Genomic DNA, 20,099 nt, shown 5'->3' on the forward strand with positions numbered 1-20,099 from the left:
TACAGGCATACTGAGACAAATTCACTTCTGTTGCAGCTCCACTGAGTTCAGTGGAGTTACAATGGGAACGAGTTTGGCTGTAGGTATCTGAAAAGCACAAGTGGTAGGAATGTGATACTAACAGAAGCAAGAGCAGTGTGACAGTCAAAACAAAAAGGAAGCCCTGAGCTTTGGCAGGATTCCCATTTCAGATTTCTGGAGTGTGATCCAACAAGGTGTTCATGTTTTACAGCTCGTGCTGTGAGAGAAAAGTAGTTATTCAACAGCAAAACAATTCCAGTGTCTCCACACCAAAACATAGCCCATGTTAAAAAAGAACAAAAGGAGAAATAAGTCATAGGATTTCAGAACACAAATTCTATTGAGAATCATGAGGACTGTGCTTTTAAATGTGTTAGAGACTGGAAAAAAGACTAAAGTGAAACTGAAACATACTCAACCTGAGATTTTTAAAATGAGCCTACAATGGTTAAATACTGAAATCCTATTAAAATTCCACAGAAACAGGACACGTGAGTTGGAACTGATACCTCCAGTTTTACCTACAGTTTACGATGGCTTTCTAAGCACTCCTTCTGTCAATGGGGGTAGAGAGGCATTTTCAGAGTGTAACATCATCTTCAGCTGGATCAAGTCCTCCTCCACAGGTCTGCTGTGGCACCTCTTCTAGGCAGCTGTTTTGGAGTGGAATGAGTCAGCCTCTTTAGGGACATCCTTCTCCATCCCAGCTTCCCACCTCCCACAGTTCTCTTTTAAAAATGGGTGCCTAAAATTCAAGGAATAGGAATCTTACACCTATTGCTTTTGAAACTTTATTAGTATTTCTAATTCACAGATTAAGTTAAAATGAATGAAGTGTAAACCCAAGCATTTTAAAGTTATGTTTAACTCAGTTAATTCAGTTAACCTGGACCAGCAGTGCAAACAGCCAGCAATATGTCCAGAGCACTTTGTTCATTGCTCTGCACACTTCTTTACACCATGCACATATTCTACCTACTGTTTTTGTCTCTTTAGTCTTCTGAACTCCCCTATCTCTGTTAATTTTCTCTCCATTTCCTTCTTGAAATATCCAGGTTTAGTTTTCCTCCTTACCATTTCCACTCACTATTCAGATTCCTCTTTAGAGCCTGGTTACTGTCCTGCTCGTGATGCTTTACAGTGGTCTTCCTTCCTTCATTCTCTTCCTTCTGCCTCTCCTGTTGCCTTCACTCCATACCTCTGTGTTCTCCAGAGCTTCTTAGTCTTCTTTGGTTCTCAATGAAATCGGCAAATGACTCCTCAAGCACTCTAAAGCCATGCATAATACTCCCTCTCTACACTTGCAATCAAAACATTTTCTTGATTTTTCTTCTGATGGTTAATGGACCTATCATGATCTATCATGACATCACCCACAGGTTATGTCTCCTTGGCTGGCTGAGGATTAGCCAACTTTCTGGGTAGTAAGAAGCAAGATTTAAAATCTGAGAATCAAAAGCTGAACTTCCGTATTCTTGTTTATGCCTTTAAATAAATCACCTGATTTTCAGAAAGGATTTCAGAAGTGGCTGATGAGTGGCAACCACTTATGAAAATTGGACAGTGACTTACGGTATAAGACTTAGGGACATAGTTTTTAAAATCATGAATTTTTTTTTCCTAGGCAGAGTATTTCCAGACTTAGTGACCAGATGTGAGTGCATTCTGAAGTCCTCTTTGCAAATAAGAGAGGAAGCACTGTCAGAAATGGAGCTAAAAGTGGAAGTGTTGGAATACACTCATCAGGTTCAGCTGTCCAGGGCAGCTAGAATGATACCCATATTTAAAGATGAAAAGAAGCCATTGTGGGCAGCGCAAATAATTACAGCTTCCCGTAATAATTATTATATATGTTTCTGAACAAAACAAAGCAAGCTATAATATGCCCAGATGAGAATACAGATGTAGGATCCAGTATGGCTCTGTAAAAGAAAAGAGAAACAGCTTTTGCACAGGAAAACAGGAAGAGATAAAACTTATCTAGGCTTTCCAAATGAATATTCCAGAGATCTTCAAAATGAGAGGAAATAACATGAGAAATCAGTTGGGAAGAAAATTTTGGTCATAGAACATAAACTTTATAAAAGATCTAAAGACACCCAAATTAAACTTGTCAGTTTTCAGAATGAAGAAAGGCTAATAATAGGTTGCGTAAAAGATTTTTGCTAGGACGAGTATCATTTAAAGCTTCATTATCTTGACAAGTGAGTGAACAGATGGCAAAATCTGTACCAAACTCAAGATTTCCTTGGGCACTAAAGATCAGAAAGATTTCTGAGAACCAAATTCAAATCACCAAAGTGAGGTGATTTGACAACCACAAAGCAGATGGGATTTCAATTTACTTAAGTGTGAGGTAATGCTCAGGAATGATCTGAAGCATTCACTGATACTGCACACTTAATGAAATGTTACCAGTTCAGAAAAATACCTAGGCAACATTATGGACAGCTTAATTAAAACAGCTCAGTGAAAACAGCTGTTCAATTTGCAGTGCTAGTTGTGAAAGCAAATAAAATACTAATTTATATGGACCATAAAGAACAGCATTGATATTATTATAATGTCATCATATAAATTCAGGGAACTATATCACAGTGACAGCCAGCATTGTCAACATTACAAAACTGTCTACAAAAAGAAATATTCAGAGAAGTCAGTGAAGGATGATATGCAGGGAACATACAATCATTTTACTTAACTGGTGAAAAAAATGTTGTGGCACTAAGTTCCTACTCACCTTTAAATCATAGGGATATCCAATGAAGACAAGATACAGAACAAGTAACACTCTCATGTGCTGGAACATAATTAATGAGGAACATCAAATCGGCAAGAAACAGAGGCCTTTATGCTTGCATATTCTTAAGAAGCATAATGGGAGTGAACCAGGAAAGGGGAGTATCCACACTGGATGAAATTTTTCAGTGAATGTGGTGGTTTAGTCCCTGCCAGGGTCTGAGACCACACGGCCGCTGCCCCTCCCCCACAAAGGGAGTGAAATACAAAGCCCTGGGGCTGAGATAAGGACAGGTTTAATATAACAGCAACACAACAAACAACAACAATAAGAATAACAGTAATAACAATGAACAGAGCAAAATATCTACCAATACAGCAGTGAGAAACGCGATGGCATAACACACGTGTTAACCGACCCGACGTGAAGTCTGCATGGTATCTGAATAACCCGGCTAGAGCTCCCCCCCCACTGCTGGGGAAACTTAACCCTATCCTGGCTAAACCAGGACAGTGAAGCATATGGGAATTTTTACAATCACTTCAGCAAGTCAAGAACCTCACCATTAATGTGAGATTGTCACTAGTGTTTGGTCTAAAATGAGGGGTGGTGGTGGTGTTAAAGAATGATTAGAGCAGTTCTTGTAGGAAGGGAAGCTGTACCTGGTGATTATTGAGAAGACCTTGAGTTTCATAAATTCTGCATTAAAAGGGTAATTTATATCTGTACAAAGTAAAGTAAAAGCTTACTGTTACTTTCTAGTAATATATACAACCCACTTAGCATTTATTCTGCCCAACTATAAAAGATGAGCTATAGGACAGGAGGGAGGTGGATAAACCCAAATCTATTTTAAGTCCTAAAGGAGGATAATGTTTGCCAGATGAAATGGTATTCTTTATGACTTGACTGAAAGCAGTGAATTACTTTAGATCATTGCAAAACCATTTAGCAACATTTCAGAATAGAAATTGGGAATAGCCTCCAATTTGAGGCATAGGAAGGTTAGTTTTTTGGTTTTCATATTTACTTCTTACACATTTTTCCCCTTTAGCAGTGACGTTCTCTAAAATATTTTTAAGGCCTGAACTATGTATCTGATAATTTTGATCAAATTAATATCAAGGATTACTTAGCATAAATATTCTCTGTCAGGTAAATTAACTGATCTTCTGTCTCAAAAACTAACACCGCATGAGATCCTGCTGAGTTATAATCTCTTTAGCACCTACTCTCCAAGCAAATTACATGGGGTTTTGTAATGTAAATGATTCAAAAAATTTCCCTGAAATGTACAACAATCTCAGGTAATTACTACTGAACAGATTTATGTAAGCACAAAATGATGAAAAGCTGTTGAAGTACGTCTGCATGACAGTAGTGTAAGTAAACAATATGAGCAACATCTGTACCTGAAGCACAGTAAAGGTGTTCTGACATCATCCATAGGAACTAATTTCATTAGAAACCGTTGCACCACTGAAAACAAACTTTGGAACCAGCAATACATACAAGCAAAATAGAAAATTTTCTTGCCTTCTTGAATAGTCCTGAACAGTCTCCTTCATTTGCATGGCACTTAATTGAAGTCAAGGGGAATTGTGTTTGTGAAGCCTCAAAAAAGTGTCTGTTAATAATGAGAAGGGGAGTTGGGCCAGCTAGAGTACAAATGCTCCAAGGGAGTACAAGGAGGAGGTGAAGCCTGTTCTGTTCTTTCTGGAATCAACTAAATTAAAAAGATGGCCCTTTCTCGAAAGGGAGTGGTGGCATTATCAGTAGAGAGCGGTAGCTGTGACCTCTGTCATCATTCTGGTCCCATCACTGTACACAGCAGCAAGTGATGGGGAAACACCACCTCAAGCTCACTCTGCCTCTGGTATGCTGGGCCAGCCACAGATCAGTCCCTGCTATTGCCTTTGTTGGGAATTAAGTTGCTTTACCAAGTACTGCTTTCAATCCCAAAAGAGAAAAGAAAAATATCTTAATATTTTCTAGCTTTCTCCCATGGTGTTTGATGTTGCTATTTATATAGTAGTAATTTAATGTCACTATTAAAATTCAGTTCAGTGAAAAGCAAATGGGTGCATAGCATAGATTTTTTGCCTCTTGCATGCAGAAGTTGGAGTCTCTTTGGAAGATCACAATGAGTTATGCTTTGTGTGGTGGACTATTTCATTTCTCACAGTTGAATTCTTTTACACAGACTATAATTATACAGCAGCACATCAGTGCTCTCATAAAGTCTGCTGCCTACTATGCAGTGACACCTTATAGCTTACCTCTCTGTGCATATAGGTAGTATAGTCCACATAAAAATATAACATAGCTTTGTTTTCAAGATACTGAATCTTGAATGGAATTATGCCATTATGCAAGCCTCCTCATCCTACATGCGAAAGGGAGGAGGAGTGTAAGCAAAGCTAAGGTGAAGATGCTACAAATTTTATGTCAAGTATTTTTTAGACTTGCAGTTCACAGCTATGCTTTTGCCTACCTGATTATATGAAGCCATCACTGAAGCAATATTGGACTTCTGATAACTTTTTTCTACAAAGCTTTCTGTGATGGTTTCAAGGGCAGTACTACAGGCCTGTTCGTGTTTCAACCAAAAAAAGTAAAACTCTCAGCAACTCACAGTAAACTGTTCTCTGCGTAGCTCTAAAATCTGAAACTGCAGTTGTTATTGCTGACTTGTTAATATAACACAGACATTGACATTTCCTGGTTACTGTAAACACTGAAATGCTTTTGGAGTTAATGGAATACAGGTGCTGCCTGACACTACCAAAATGTTCTCACAGAAACAGAGACATTTTTGGATAGAAAGAGATCCACCTAGTCCAGCCCCTTCTTCACAGCATGAATATCCTGCTTCTCAGTGGGAATACCCAGATATGCTAAATGTCATGAAATAAGCATTCTTCCTAAGCTTAAGCTCCTTTATACTCACAGGAACGGACATACCACTTAGCCTGCTGGAACAGAGAGTTCTGTAGTGCCAGAGCTGGGTGATGGAGTGGGCTTAGGCAGGCTCTGAGCCGGCTGGGAAACCTTCCCAACAGGGCTGTGGGAAATGATGCTTACAATCAAATCGTCACCAGCCTTCACTTCGAATGAGACTCAGACAATACTGTGAACAGCTGATTGGCCCTTCTTTACTGTAGAAGCAAGAAGAAATTTAAAATCAGCCTTAATGATGCAGGATCCTGTAGAACTGTTTAGGTTAATAGGGGTTGGCTTGGGCCTCAGCCAAATTTTGATCCTGGTCATTATAATCTGCCTACCTGAAATTCTATCCCCTATTGCAACTGGCCATGACATTCTTTATTTCCTGTCCAAAGACATTAGTAGCATTGCATTTCAATTCCGTTAAATATATATTTCAAAAATCTGTTAAATAAGTTAAAATAGTAGCTGTGTGACCAGTAATAAAGGAAGCTCTATAAAAATCCATAGCTTACAATAGATTGTTCCTTGGCAATATGCTGCCACCAGTCAGTAGCCTGATTACTATGAAAGTGTATGTGCACAGGAGTATTTGTGTATCAGAAAAAAGTTCTTACTCTTATAATATTTGTTTGGGGAACAATTCCATTGCATTGTTGTTAGAACCTGTTGTCAAGATTGATCATGTTTTCCTGTGTAATCCAGGAGAGTTATAAAAAAAAAAAAAAAGAACAAGCTCCCAGGTCTCTGAACCAATATCCAGATACGGTGTGTGCTAAATTGCTGCTGACTGCTGCAAGGCTTTTTTACAAAAATGTTCCAATTATTTCTACTGTGATGGTAATAACAGTTGGAAGTTTGGAAAAAAAAATAATTTTGGTTTAGACAAGGTCCCAATATAATATTAAGGAAATGAGCACTTTGAAAGCAAAGAAAGATGTAGTTTAGAATAATATATTTTTGTCAAGCAACTAAAAAGGAGGGGAAAAATCAGACACCCGAAGCTGGAATAGGAAGAACAGGGGCCATATTCTGTGCTGAGACATTTCATGTTTCAACATAGCTGCTCAGTTTTTCAAGGGCATTAATCACCTCAAAATTTCAAGCTCTGCTCCAGTAAAAAACCACTATATCTACACATATAAAATGCATTCCACTTTCCCAGTTGCTTAATCACTGAGGAATTGGCTATTTCTACAGTGACCGGCTTTGCCCAGCCTAAACTTTCATATCTGCAACATACTATATTTTAAAGATGTCCACAGAGTATCTTACGAAAGGAAGTGAATTTATTGGTGCTTGGTTTGTTTTGTTCATTCTTCTCCTCTGCTGTCTGAGAAATGTGCAAAGGCTTTTGTGTCTGCAATTCTTCAGAATTTCAGCTTTGCTGTCTACTATTCAGGAGAAGCGCCCTATTCACTCAGACAGTAATCCATCCAATGATCATTTGTACCACAGTTAACTCCCTGACCCCTTTTTCACCATTCTCACAGAACAGATCCTCCTACCTTTCACATGGGGCCCTCACGTGGAGTTCGTCATTCTCGTGTGACGACTTAGGCTGAGTTAAGGAGATAAGATCGGAGAAGTAGAGGGGTTATTAAAAAGTAATCTGCAAGAGATAGATACAACTAGGATGTGACATGGAGAGAAAAGTCCAAGTTAAGGTTGTCCAGCTTAACTTGGATGCTCTTAACATGTCCTGCTCCATCGCAAAACCAGGAAAATGGTGGTTATTTTTGAGAAAAAATGACATTTTCTCTAATTTTTATTCTGTAAGTAATAATTTTTTTTTTTCAGAAGGAGTTTTCCAGGTGAAAATTCATGGTTGGTCTAGGAAAAACTTTCAACCCATTTTTATCATCTTGTCTTTGTCCTTACTTCCTCTGCCTTGATAGACACAATCTGGTCTACTGCAGTGCATCCCAAATGCAAATACTCTAGCAGTTCTCTGCTGTCACTATTCATTGCAGTTCATCCTACCTTTTTGTTGCATCAAGTGGAGGCTACTTGTCTTAAAGCTGAAGGTCCTTCCCTTCCCTATCTATCATTTGTTCAGTATTAAAAGCTTGATTCCCACAGTCTGTCTGTACAGGGTGCCAGCTTTCATTGTCTACTCATTACATTTTCAAATACACATTTGCATGCTTTCTCTAAAAGTGCCCCTCACGCTTGGGAGTTGGTCCTCTGAATATATAAGGATACCACATTAATGTCCTCGGAGATCTTCTTGCTAACTCACTTTGCGTCAGTGCCTCCAAAAACTAATTCTGGTGTGCTAACACCAGTAGTTACTATGCTGGCCAGTATTGTTTTATTGTTCTCTTGTACTCCACCCTTCCTACCCCTATTAGCTCTTCTCTCCACTGGTGTCTTGTTTTATATTTAGTTTGTAATTTCCCGAGAGCAGAGATTGTACTTTTGCTCCATCCAGTTTCTGGTTCTAAGTGCTCTGATATTACAGTTTATTAATAATAATGAAGTGCCATGAAGAGAATGAAGAGAAGCTTGATGCCCCCCCATCCCCTCCATGCCAGTTTTAGCAAGGGAGAGGGGGGACAGTCAAACAGCAGATACTTTGTTACTGTAGTCTGTATCTGAGCATACTTAGAGCCTTTTCACGGTGAATACTGCAAGAATTGCCATTTATTTCAGCATTAATCACTGTGAACAAAAGTGAAAGAATTTGGCCCCGGGTAATGAAAGCCAGCAGTGCTCTGCTGTTGGCAAAGTGCAGAGTGATCCTTTCCCAGAGCTTCAGAAAGCTGAAATGGAGAAGCATGAACAGATAGGTGCCAATCTCTTGATAAACTGGGAAAGAGTGAAACTGCTTTATAATTGATCCTCATTAAAGCTACCTTAAAATTATGATAATTTGCATATGTAAACAATAAGCAGGGAGAGAGTGCCAGGGAACAAGCTGGAACATTTTGTCCTTGTTCACAGTGATTCTTATTTTTGTCTATCCGAAATGTTTGTTTGTTTATTTAGATGTCAAAGAGGACACCTACTCATATGTCCTTGGTGCTTTTCACATAACTGCAACCACAGAATTAGTATGCAATTCACTGCAGTCTACTATTAGGAAAACAAGCATGGAAAACCTCAAATCTTTTCTTCCCTTCCAGTGGTAACCCAGGCTTACAGCATCACACTCAGGACATTTAGACTGTGATAGAAAACAAATTCCAGAGCTCTAGGACCCCCAAAGATATAAAGATCATTGCCAAAGTTATAAATACTACTTGATGCATTTATATCTAGGCTGTCTGAGCTACTATTTGAAGCTACAAAAGCACAGCAACACCATTTTGAGTACAATAAACTTCAAGAAGCTTCATTAATTTACAGTCAGTTCCTGAAGAATTAGATGTATTATAAAATTTGGTATTGCACTGATTAGCATCAGACTGCATCAGTGATCCTGTGGTACTAATTGATTTTCTCTTTTGCTTTATTATTGTTTTTTAAGAGATACAAGTGTAAGGAGCTTACGTCCACTAAACAGCACGCAGTAACCCAAGGATGTACTCTTCTCACGTTTTCCTCTGCAAGATGTATCCTGTTTTGTTTTTCTATAAGAAGACAAATATTGTGAAGTGGTTAAACTAACAAAAAATCCTGACTCACCATAATTAAGGACTAGATGAAAAAAATGGAAATTGTACTTTTAACGTAGTCTTTCAGTAGTTTACAAATGGCAAACCAAGACGTAGCCATTTTTCTCTTTCCTTAGACCTGATTCTCTTAACAGATGCATGGGAGTTTTTACAGTGACTTTATTAGGACTAGATCAGGCTACATAATGGAATCTGCAACAAATTAAAAACACACTGCTAATTAGAGGCCAGATTATTATGTAGTATCAATTAACTTGGCATTTAATTACCATGGTGATTGGGAGGAACTATAAATTGCTAAATATATAATTAGAACATCAGACTTCTGTGCCACAATGGCATCAGAGCATGGGTGTAATTATCTTAGATTTTCCTCCATTTTACACGCTTGCTAGATTTTAAGACAGACAAATACCACTTTCATTCCTGCCAATACTCTGTTATCAATGAGAAAAGACAAATATCATAGTTCAGTTTCTTTTAAGGCAACTGGGAATTTCCTCCTTTCTGTCCATCACATACAGTGTTTTTATTGCAATTACTCAGAACAGAACCATTTTGGCATGACTAGTATCAAGCAGGAAAACTGTTGTTTCTGTGGAAAATGTGCTTTCCTTTTCTTTCCTCCAGAATTGTTACCCATCTTGTTCAGGATGTCAAAATGTTTCAAACTGTAGACAAGAGCACTGATGAGTTGGCTACTTACGTGCTTAACCGACAGGTGAAAATGCACAGAGGGAGACCAGAACTTTAACATTTAGCCATGCTTTCTAATATCCTAAAAGGAAGTGAAACAACTTTGACCTATGAATGATCCCTAACACACACCTTTCTTCAAGCAGGTTGTGTAGAACACCTCATATTGTAACTGCTACTACTACGTGTAATACATCAAAAATACCTGTGTTGGTAACTCAACTTCTGAACAGTTGTGATTGAAGGCATAAAATAGGAATGGTCCGGTTGCTGCATGAGATATTTTCTCATTACTCAATAGCACTGTCTTCTTTAGGGAGAAAAGCACAATCTTGCTGCTGGGTTTAGTTTTCTACAATGAAGTACCTGAAATTAGTAAGATTTTTGTGAGTGCCTGCCACAGAGTTTGGTCTGCTGCCAATTATGAAATACGGCCATATCACTGGAGTTTATCCTAGTAACCTGCAGTGAGATAACGTGGTATTAGCAGTTCCTAGTATCTTATTGCTAATTAGCTGCTTTCAGTAAACCTGGACGTGTAGGGACATTTTTGATAGAGTAACGTATTCAGAATGGTATAGAAGGGAAGGGAATATCTTTTGTCATATCGCTACATTCTGGCCATCACAGGAAGCAACTGAAGAAAGGGAGATCTATCTTGCCAGCAGGCTGGGCATGGTAAGAAGGTGCATTCATGTACGGCTGCCAGAAGAGCATTGTGGAAGGTTACAGGACTGGCTGACACGGACTGGTGTTTGTGGGTAGTGACACAGCAGTATGATACAAAACCTTCAAAACTGATTTTATGTTCTCACCTTTACACTGTGTGTCACTGCTGATCTTTATAGGGCAGCTGAGTACAATGTCAGAAATTAATTTCTCATCTCTACCTGGTTCCTAGCAGATAGGAGCCCGTGGCAGAAAACAGGCATGGTAGGTCTTATGTACCAGTAATGGCTGTGTTGGTAGGGAATTAAATAAAGTGAGGCAGAGGTCAGAGGCAGATTTACGGGGCAGAGGAGCTGGTTGTAGGAACCGTAATCCTCTCCTCTCCCATTAACATCAGCACGTGTTTGCTCTGGATCATGGGATGTGGGAGTATTTACATAATTACGCTGTCCCCCTTCCAGATCTTGGATGCATCCGTCCCTGGAAGGCATCCCTTTTCTCATAAGAGTTTTTCCAGTTATTTGGAGGACACTGTAGCTGGAATTGCAGGAGGAGGAGTGACATACAACATCTTCACAAGTTCTGGGCAAGCACATTGGCTCCGCTATATCAGATAAAGTAGTTTAAGATGGACCTTTTAAGATTAGCCTTTTAGGAACAGGGACAATGGAAAACAAATTCACATCAGAGAGTAAGCAGAAGATGTTATTAAAACTGAGTGGTAACATGGAATACATCTCTTTGCTTTTAGCTTCTATGGGTATTGCTGACATTGCAGTTATGGTTTTAATTTAAACAAGACAGGGATATCGATGATGTTTAACATGACTGCTTTACCAGGGTATTCAGCTGTTTCAGTGTATGGCACTCACTTTCGGGAACATCAGACTCTCCATTGCACATGACAAGTAATCTGCAAAAAGAGTAAGCAATAAGTAATGGTTTGTGACTAAACGAAATGAAGCCCCTGTTGTCCTTCTCAGCTGTCAGACTCTGCTGCCAGTCGTGCTGGGAACCGTCCACTCCGGGGCTGGCCGGGATAGGGCAGGGGCCACTGTTACAACAGTATTTCCCAAATCACAGAGGAAGCAAAGACACAAAATTGGTTTCCTAACTGGGATAAGGGCCCAGATGTTGCTCTCTGGCTTGTCTAGGGATGGAGGGATTGGGATTCCTTTTAGTCTGCAAATGTGTGCAAAAAGTGGCTGCCAGGGTTTAGTTTTGAAACTGTCTAGGAGTGAAAGAGCTTGTTAGAGAAGACGAGATGATGCAGGGGGGTGGAAGGGATGAAGCAGGGGGAGGGAGGTGGGAGGTAAGTGAGTACAATGCAGAGAAAGTGGGAAAGAAATGGGAGAAGCTGTGTCGCAAGGACTGTGGAGTTGGTGGAGTAGAGAAACAGAGACCTCTCAAAAAACAATTTTCTTTTGGCAAAAGTGGCGTCGCGGGTGAAGCACCTATTACAGCCTCCCAAGAGCCCGCCGCGAGCCGGGTTTTCTGTCACCCCGTGGCCGGTGGCCTGGCCCTGGAGCGGCAGATGCTGCCCGCAGAGCTGGGGGGCGGCGGGGCCGGGGCGGCGGCGGGCGGCGGCCGGTCGCTGTCCAGGCAGCACGGGGCCCGGCCGACGACGGCCCCGGGCGCTGAGGCGGGCAGCGGGAGCCGGCGAGCGGGCAGCCCGCGGCCGGGGAGTGCTCGGCCGGACAGTTCCCAGGGACGGGAACTCGGCCGGACAGTTCCCAAGGTCACAGGCACAGGCGCGGTCACGACATTTAGGCGCGGGGCCGCGAGGCCCGCGGTGGCCCGGGCTGTCGGGGTGCCTCAGCCCCAGGGGCGCGGAGTCCCGGCCCGGCCGGAGCGCGGGGGCGGCCGTTGCCCGCCGCCGGCCCCTCACGGGCAGCACAGGGGGATCCCTCGCGGCGGGGCGGCCGCGGGCCTCGGGCGGGGCCGGCGACCCGCCTCGCCCGTGGGGCAGGAGCCGGGCCGGACCCCGGGGCCCCTTCCCCGCCCCGCGGGGGTGAGGCGCGGAGGCGGGGGGGAAGGAAGGGCGGAGGAGGGCGGCGAGGCGCCGGGCGCGGGACGGGGCGCTGCGGCAGGCTGGCGGCCAGGCTGCTGCCCCGGGGGCCGGGCGGGGGCGGGCGGCGTGCCGGGCGGTGCTCAGGTGAAGGGGCCGCCCGCCCGGAGCGGCGGTGACGCGGGCTGCGGCGCGGCGGGGCTGCCCCGCGGCCCCATGTGGCCGCCGCCGCCCGTCCCCGTCCCGGGGAGCCGCCGGCGGCGCTGAGCGGGGCTGCCCGGGGCGGCATGCGGAGCCGCCGAGGATGAGCAGCCAGGGCCGCCCGGCCAAGGCGCAGCTCCGGAGGTCGCTGAGCGAGCAGCTGCGGGACTCCACCGCCAAAGCCTGGGACTTGCTCTGGAGGAACGTCCGGGAGAGGCGGCTCGCAGGTCAGTCCCGCCGCGACGCGGCTGCCGCTACCTGCCCGCGGCGCGGCCGCCTGAGGGGACGCCCGGGGCTCCGGGGGGCCACCTACTCTGCTGCCGCCGGAGCGCGGAGGCCGCGGGGCATCAGCCCAGGCGGGACGGGGAGCTCCCCGGCGCCGCCTCAGCTACCGTCACGGGTGCGGGTGGCAGTCGCCGGGCAGGTCGAGCTGCAGGCAGGAGCCGAGGTGCAGGCAGGTCGGACCCCCCCCCCCCACCCCCGCCAGCGCCGTTCAGGCAGCACCTGCCCGAGCCCTGGCGGTCACGGAGGGGGAGGGTGCCACAAGCTGTCGGGCTCAAGGCTAAACCTGGAGGTAGCCCCACGTCGGAGGCACCTTCCGAGCATCTCAGAAATTAAGAGGGTTGACTTTCCTCACCTGCTTGTCTGATCAGTTTTGTAAGTCACTTGCAGGTCCAGGTTGGTTCCTCGTAGGGTTTGAATGTGAGGAGGACCGCAACTTCCAAAGAAGAATGATTTATTTAATTTCAGGCGCTTTTATAGCTTTAGGTCACCTAACTGCTCTGGAAAACCAGACTTCTGCAGTCTTACTGTCCCCAGGTGGAGACCAAAAGGACACGGAGGAGGGCGGTTGCTCCAGTAGGTCTGGTCACATTTAGAGCACTGTTATTGCAGCAGCACATTCACTTTATGCTTGCAAACACAGAGCTAATCTGCATTTGTAAAATACTTCATGAGTGAAAAGATCTAGAGGGTACATGCAAGTGCAAGGTGGTGTTATTATACTGGAAAACAATACGTCAAGATTTATGAGCAGAATCATGTATAATGAAGGCTAATTTGAAATGATGGATTCCTCTGCCACATCCCACAGCATTGTTAGGTGTCTGATGACCTTTCCTAGGGCACTGTGACATGCTGGTATTGTATAATACAGAGGTAAATAGTGTATGATACAGGTCTTTAAACTGTGTCTCCAGCACATTAGTTCTTTTGTACATACAACTAAAATAATGGATGAAAATTGCATGGCAATTTTTAAAAAAATTAATCTAAAGTGGGTAGCTTCAATAATGAATTACTAAACCAGCTAATTTTGTAGTGTTGTGGTTAACCAAAATATTAATCTGTCTTTACATGTAATCCACTTATTCCTATATCAATAGCAGATGCCAGCAGACATTCAGCAAGGATACTGTTGGCTATTTTTTTCTTTTTTGGTCAAAGACAACGACTGCTTGATTGAGCAAAGGACCTGGGCAGGTTGCCATGAAGCTGTAGCCAACTTCTTAAAGCAGCTGGGTATTAAAATTGATGGAGTCAGACTTTTTATTTAAGGTGGATAGAATACTAATGTCCTGGGCTTATGCACTGCCATAATTTAAGTGTTATTTATAATATGCTGGTGAGAAACTGATACACATGCCCTCTAATTAAATGAATTATCTGACGGTATAACAAAATGTGTACAAATAACATCTGTTGATTCCAGAGATGTTCTCTTGTTCAGATGCTTTTATGTCTCTGGAACTTTTTTTCTTGTTTTTATATTTTTTTGTCCTTCTGGCCCCTGTAGCTGCAGTGCATATTCCTATGCCTCTTCTCTCAGCTTTTGTTAATGAGAAGGGGAGTTTAAGCTGATCTAAATGTGTCATTATTTGCTGGTTGCCAGACCAGCTGCTTCTCCATTGCAACAGATCCGATCCCAGTCACGTAGATAGTTGTACAAGTTCCCTTTTTTCCCCTCAAAGTTGACATTGTAGTTAGCCCCTGATTGACAGTCAGAGCAGCAGTGTAACTGGTAACTAGTGTTTAAGAGCAACAACCAAAACAAAACACAGTTTTAACCATCAGTGTGCTGTCATGTTCCAACCATCAAGCCAAATAAAGGCTCGTGATTAAATTATTGTTGTGATGATGGCTTTGCAGGCACTTAGATAGTTACTCTTTTGGTCTGCTTTACTTTTTTATCTATTTATTAAGGTTTCAGACACCAGTTGCCCAACATATACCTGTAAAGAAAGTAAGCACAAGACAGCTTAATTCATAAAAATGATAGAATTGTTGGGGTTAGATGAGATGCTGGAAGGTCTCTAGTCCAGCCTCTGGCTCAGAGCAGGATCAGCACTGGGAGCAGAGCAGGTTGCTCAGGACTTTCCTCAGTGCTCCCTGGGAAGAGTTTCTGCCCTGATGTCCATGTGCTGGAGCAGAGGGCAACAGTACACAGTTGGGCAGCAGGTGTGTGAGCTGGAGCAAGGAGCTGAACCCTGGCTAGAGCACGGAGAGAGCTGAACCTTGCCTCACCCACTCTCAAAGAGACAGACAGAGTGGCTGGATTGCTGTGGAAAGTAAGCTGTGCATAAAAAGACTGCTACAGTGTGCTCCTTTCCTCTGTCCCTCACTGTTTACACGGAGAGGTGATGAGCAGCAGCCCGGCTCCCTGCGTGCTCCTAGGACAGGGCTGCTCCACGCTGTCTCTTATTCAGGACAGATCTATGGTGCTCAGCAGCTCTTAGTCACTCTTTCTGATTCACTGACCAGGAATTGTTTTTTAAACAATGAGTGTACCCACTACAGTGCCACAAATGGCAGCCTTAGTTTTGCTGTGCTCTTCATAATTTTTGCAGACGTATTTTACACTTTTTGTGTTCCCACTATGCTTATGACTTAAGTTGGGATTCACGAACTAACTGGGATGCACACCAGGAGTTTAACTCCCTTGTTGGAGTGGGGACCTATTAGTCTGAAAAGTTACATAAAATACTGTTGGTTTAATATAATTCTAAAACGCTATACCATTATTGAAAGCCATTGCTTTAGGAATTTGACTTGCATGTTTAACAGACTCTTTAGAAATGATGACCCTAAGGTGATTCTGAGATCCCTGCTCAAATCATGATCCCCTGTCACAGTAAAACAGAAGTTGTAGTTGCTACATCTGTTGTATGTAGGTGAAAAGTGCCACCCTCTATCTGGCATTCTCTCAGTTGCTGTATTCTAAAATAAAACAAAGCATATATTTAAGTTTTGAAATTCAGTACTTCGAAGTCAGGAAACACCAGAGGTAAGGATGCCTGTTGCTGCCTTGTTATACAGCCTCTTCCAGTGTGGGATTGTGTTTTAATGACATGATCACATCCCCATTGTTTGCACAGAACTTTTCTGCCTCATTCAGTGCACAAAGTAACAAGCCCTATTGCTGAATCTCTTAACCTAGATCCTGCTGTACTGCAGCTTTCTCAAATCCTGGACTGAGCACAGGATTAAAAATTCCCTCAAGTGCTTATGAGCATGGTGCTTAGGAGCACTGAGGCTTGCATACTTCATACCATTGATGTTCTAATTATATTCCTAGAAGCTGTAATGTTACATTGTTCCCATTTTACAGATAGCAACCAGAGGCACAGTGAGATTGAACTCAGGAATATCAGTAACTCTGAGTGTTAGAACTTGAATTTTCTATTTTAATATTCAAATTATGGCTCTCAGTGGCTCCCATTGCACAGCACTCACGCAAATCAGCCTTCGGGATCTAATTGTACTGCACCCAGGGAATAAGTAACTTGCAGTTTCTGTCAGTCTGGTCAGATTTTGTTTCAGGTGACTTGGTGAAACCCAGACAGAGGGATGGAACTGCAGGGGCACCATTTAGCTGGCATAGTCTCAGAAACCTGTTTTTTTCCTGTGTGCTGTCTTCCACCCTTTCCTGCATGTCTCTGCAAGAGATGCAGCAGAAGTCCTGAAGCAGCTGATTTAGTTGGGTACATGACCTTGATCTAACGACTAGACCATTGTCCATTACCGTTCGGGATCCTTGGGAAGTGCATGTGCATTTGAGGTTAAGACTTTGTCCTAGTGCCTAATGAGAGGAGGGTTGAGTTAGGATTAAACAGTTGACTTTCAATTCTGAGACTTCCTGAAGTTTGAAAACTTGACTTTGTGACATTCTTCTAATAATAGAAAGCTTTGTCTCTAATCTCTTACGTTTAGCTTTTAGCTGTGGTTTAGCAATCCACACAGATTGCTGCTGGGATTTCTGCTCTGTAAGGCTGCCACTGCTGTGTCTGCAGCGTAGATACACCCTCAGGCTTTTTGCCAAATCTCTTCTCACCTGAGCTTCGTGGCCCACAATACCTTGTATGTTCTGTGTTCTTGAAGAGATTATATCCCCATTCAGTTTCCTCTAGCTCTTCAGGTACAATTCCTCTTATCTCTTCATTGACGTCCTCTCTTCAGCCTGACTGCCACAGCAGCACAGGACAGGATACCCCTGAGCACTGTCCCAGCTCATACTTAGCTGCAGACCTCTCCAGAAGCAACTGCCTGGGGTGATTTTGGAGAAGGATCTTGGATGCTCCCACCCTATTTTGAGCTTGGTCGTGCTCCGAGTAAATTAAATTTGGGGGCAAGTTTTCCACCAAGTCTCCAGTGGTTTGCTCAGACTGAGATTTCAAAGTTTTATAACTTGGCTAAGTTTGGATAGACTTTTCAGAGACTGATGCTAGAGTGACTCTTGAACCTTCAAAGCATGAAGCACTAGTTTCTCAATCAAGCTGCATGAAAATGTGCTTGTGGGACAACTTATGTTTGTGAAATGGATGACCTGCAGCACCAAAAATTGAAAGAGGAGCATGAGGGAGGCTCATGATTGAAAGAAAATTTTAGTCTAAAAAAGTCAAAATTAAGACCTTTAAATGGAAAGGTTTAGAAGACCTACTCTTGGGTATCCTTAACTGTTCAAGAAGACCTTATACACTAATTTGCCACTACAAGTATCTCTTCAAATGTGACCAAAATGCATTTATGTCAGAGATGAAACTGAACATTAGCTGAAGTAGGGTAGAAAATGGACAATAATTTGTCCAGCAGGAAGTAATTGCCACATTCTGCATTTGTCAAAAACGGCAAGGCAATGACCCTTCTCCTCTCAGAGTAACTTGTGGTTGGTTTGTGGGTTATTGTGGTTTTATTGGGTGCAAATGAGCTAGCCTAAGTTTGTAATTGCACCTCTGCAATTGCTCCCTGGCACCAGCTGATCCTGGGGAATATGGAAGAGAAAAGTGGGTCTGAAAAAACTAGTTGTCACAACCAGAACTAGATGAATTTTAGCAGTTTTCTGTCATGTCTGCATGGAGGCAAGAGCAGCCATATTTCTGGAGCCTAATTAAAAAAGCATCAATCTCATTAGTTTTCAGTTTAAATGAAACATTTTTTAGAACTTGCTTTTACAAGTTTGTACTCCGTGAAGCAGAACTAATTATTTCTAGTGTGATATATCCTGAGGTCAGCATTAGGAGAGCTCAAAGGAAACATGTGCACCAGGCTCCCAGGTCCTCAGAGAACCCCTGAGCAAAGGCAGGAGTCCCAATATGAGGCCAACTTTGAGTCTGTGCATCTTGATATTATTCTATTACTGAAATTTCATCTTAAGACCTTTGTGTACAGTGCAAATGTGACAGATTAATCTAATTAAAGCTGTTCAAGAAATAGTGGATTTTTCAAAAAAAATAGTTTTGCTGGGTCAGTTTTCATTAGGGAGTGGAGGAGATGTGTATGTGAAAAATCTGTTATTTGTGGTGGCTGGTTTGGCGGGCGTACTTTTATTTTCTGTTTTAAAATAATGCACATACATTTTTAGAAAGCAAAGTAGAGATGTTGCAGTCTGTGTCCCCACCAAGGCACCGGAGAGTACAAGATACTGATTCTCATGTATGTTGGTAAGATGTATATGTGTAAATTCCCCCCTAACCCGACCCCATCGATGGGAAAAGACTGTCCTTTGTCAAGGAGAAAAGTTATGAAAGATGTTCTTTATTTGGGTTGGAGTGCTTCAGGGAAGAAAGAAAGTGACTTATGAGTGATTCATTATCAGCGGTCAGGCATGCCAGGGAATTTTCTGCTCTTGTATCAGTCCTAAAGAAAATGTAGTAGCCAAAAAAGTAGTCAGTGATCTCATAAATCATATTAATCATGCTGTATATTCTATAGTAATGTTAGGAGGGGTTTTTAGGTGAACTTCTTTAAAGTATATAGATACTCTTCTTTGCATGCACGTTATGTCAGTATTCTGTAATGTCTGTCTCCTTCCTTAGACATTCCCTGAAGACCAGTGGTTTGAATCTGAAAAAGGGGCAATGGTGGCAAAATACCACCATTGTTCTGGTGCTGCCGGGTTCTCATGACCCTCAGCAACAAGAAGTTAATTCCAGAAATACAATTACAAAAATACCAATATGCTTGACCTGCCAAGTATTTCTGTATCAGCATGAGACTGCAGAGGGGTGTGATGGAGGACTCCCCACTGTCTCAAAGTCCAGAGAAAGTTGTAATTTTCTCATACCCACTCCCGTGGTTCTGCTGCTGTTTTCCGTGTAAGATTTGGAGTGACTGTGGAGGAGCAGCAGAGGTTCCTGGGGCAACAACAACAGTCATCTTCTGGTTTTACATTTAATACATAAATTCTGTGTTTGAACAAGTCCTGCTTCCATCAGAGAGCTATATCAGAGATTACTTTCCTAAGAGAAATTCAGTTTTGATTACTTTATTTCCTAACGTTATGAGATACAAAACTCTGCTGATAAAATGGGAAATCGGTGCTGGTAATAGAACTGGATACCATTTGAATCAGTTTCTGTTTGATAGCTATTTAAAAAAGATTCTTGATAGGTCTCCTTCTTTCTGGAGCTTGGCTGTTCACTGATTTCAATGACACGATTAATCTTCAGAAAGTACTTCTTTTTTCTAGAAAGTTATGATGTGTCAGTCCTTTTTATAGTACAACTTTTTTTTTTTTTCTTTTGCTGTTGACTTTGCGTGGTTCCTTGAGCATCCACAAGGTTCTTCCAGTTCTCAGTAAACAAATATTTCTCCTTATTTCTCTGCACATATACATGACCTCAGTTCATTCCACCTGTAAATGTTTCCTATGTGACTAGAAGGCTGATACCTTGTCAGTATGCTACACCATGCCTTTATGGAG

At 42.6% G+C, this 20,099-nt stretch overlaps 1 protein-coding gene across 9 annotated transcripts in view; it reads left to right on the forward strand.

Annotated features, from left to right (window-relative positions):
- STARD13 (StAR related lipid transfer domain containing 13) overlaps window positions 1-20,099 on the forward strand; it is a 306,520-nt gene that overhangs the window by 145,134 nt on the left and 141,287 nt on the right. The window contains exon 1 of one of the 9 annotated variants that reach the window (XM_074859844.1): window positions 12,946-13,128. The exons of the other annotated variants lie outside the window; for them this stretch is intronic. Coding sequence (XP_074715945.1) covers window positions 13,005-13,128 — 124 coding nt within the window. The 5' untranslated portion in view covers window positions 12,946-13,004. Of the gene's footprint in view, window positions 1-12,945; window positions 13,129-20,099 lie in introns of those variants that run through there. 9 annotated transcript variants of the gene reach the window in all.

The sequence above is a fragment of the Strix uralensis genome, chromosome 2 (assembly GCF_047716275.1).
Source record: "Strix uralensis isolate ZFMK-TIS-50842 chromosome 2, bStrUra1, whole genome shotgun sequence".
Classification (NCBI taxonomy): Eukaryota; Metazoa; Chordata; class Aves; order Strigiformes; family Strigidae; genus Strix; species Strix uralensis.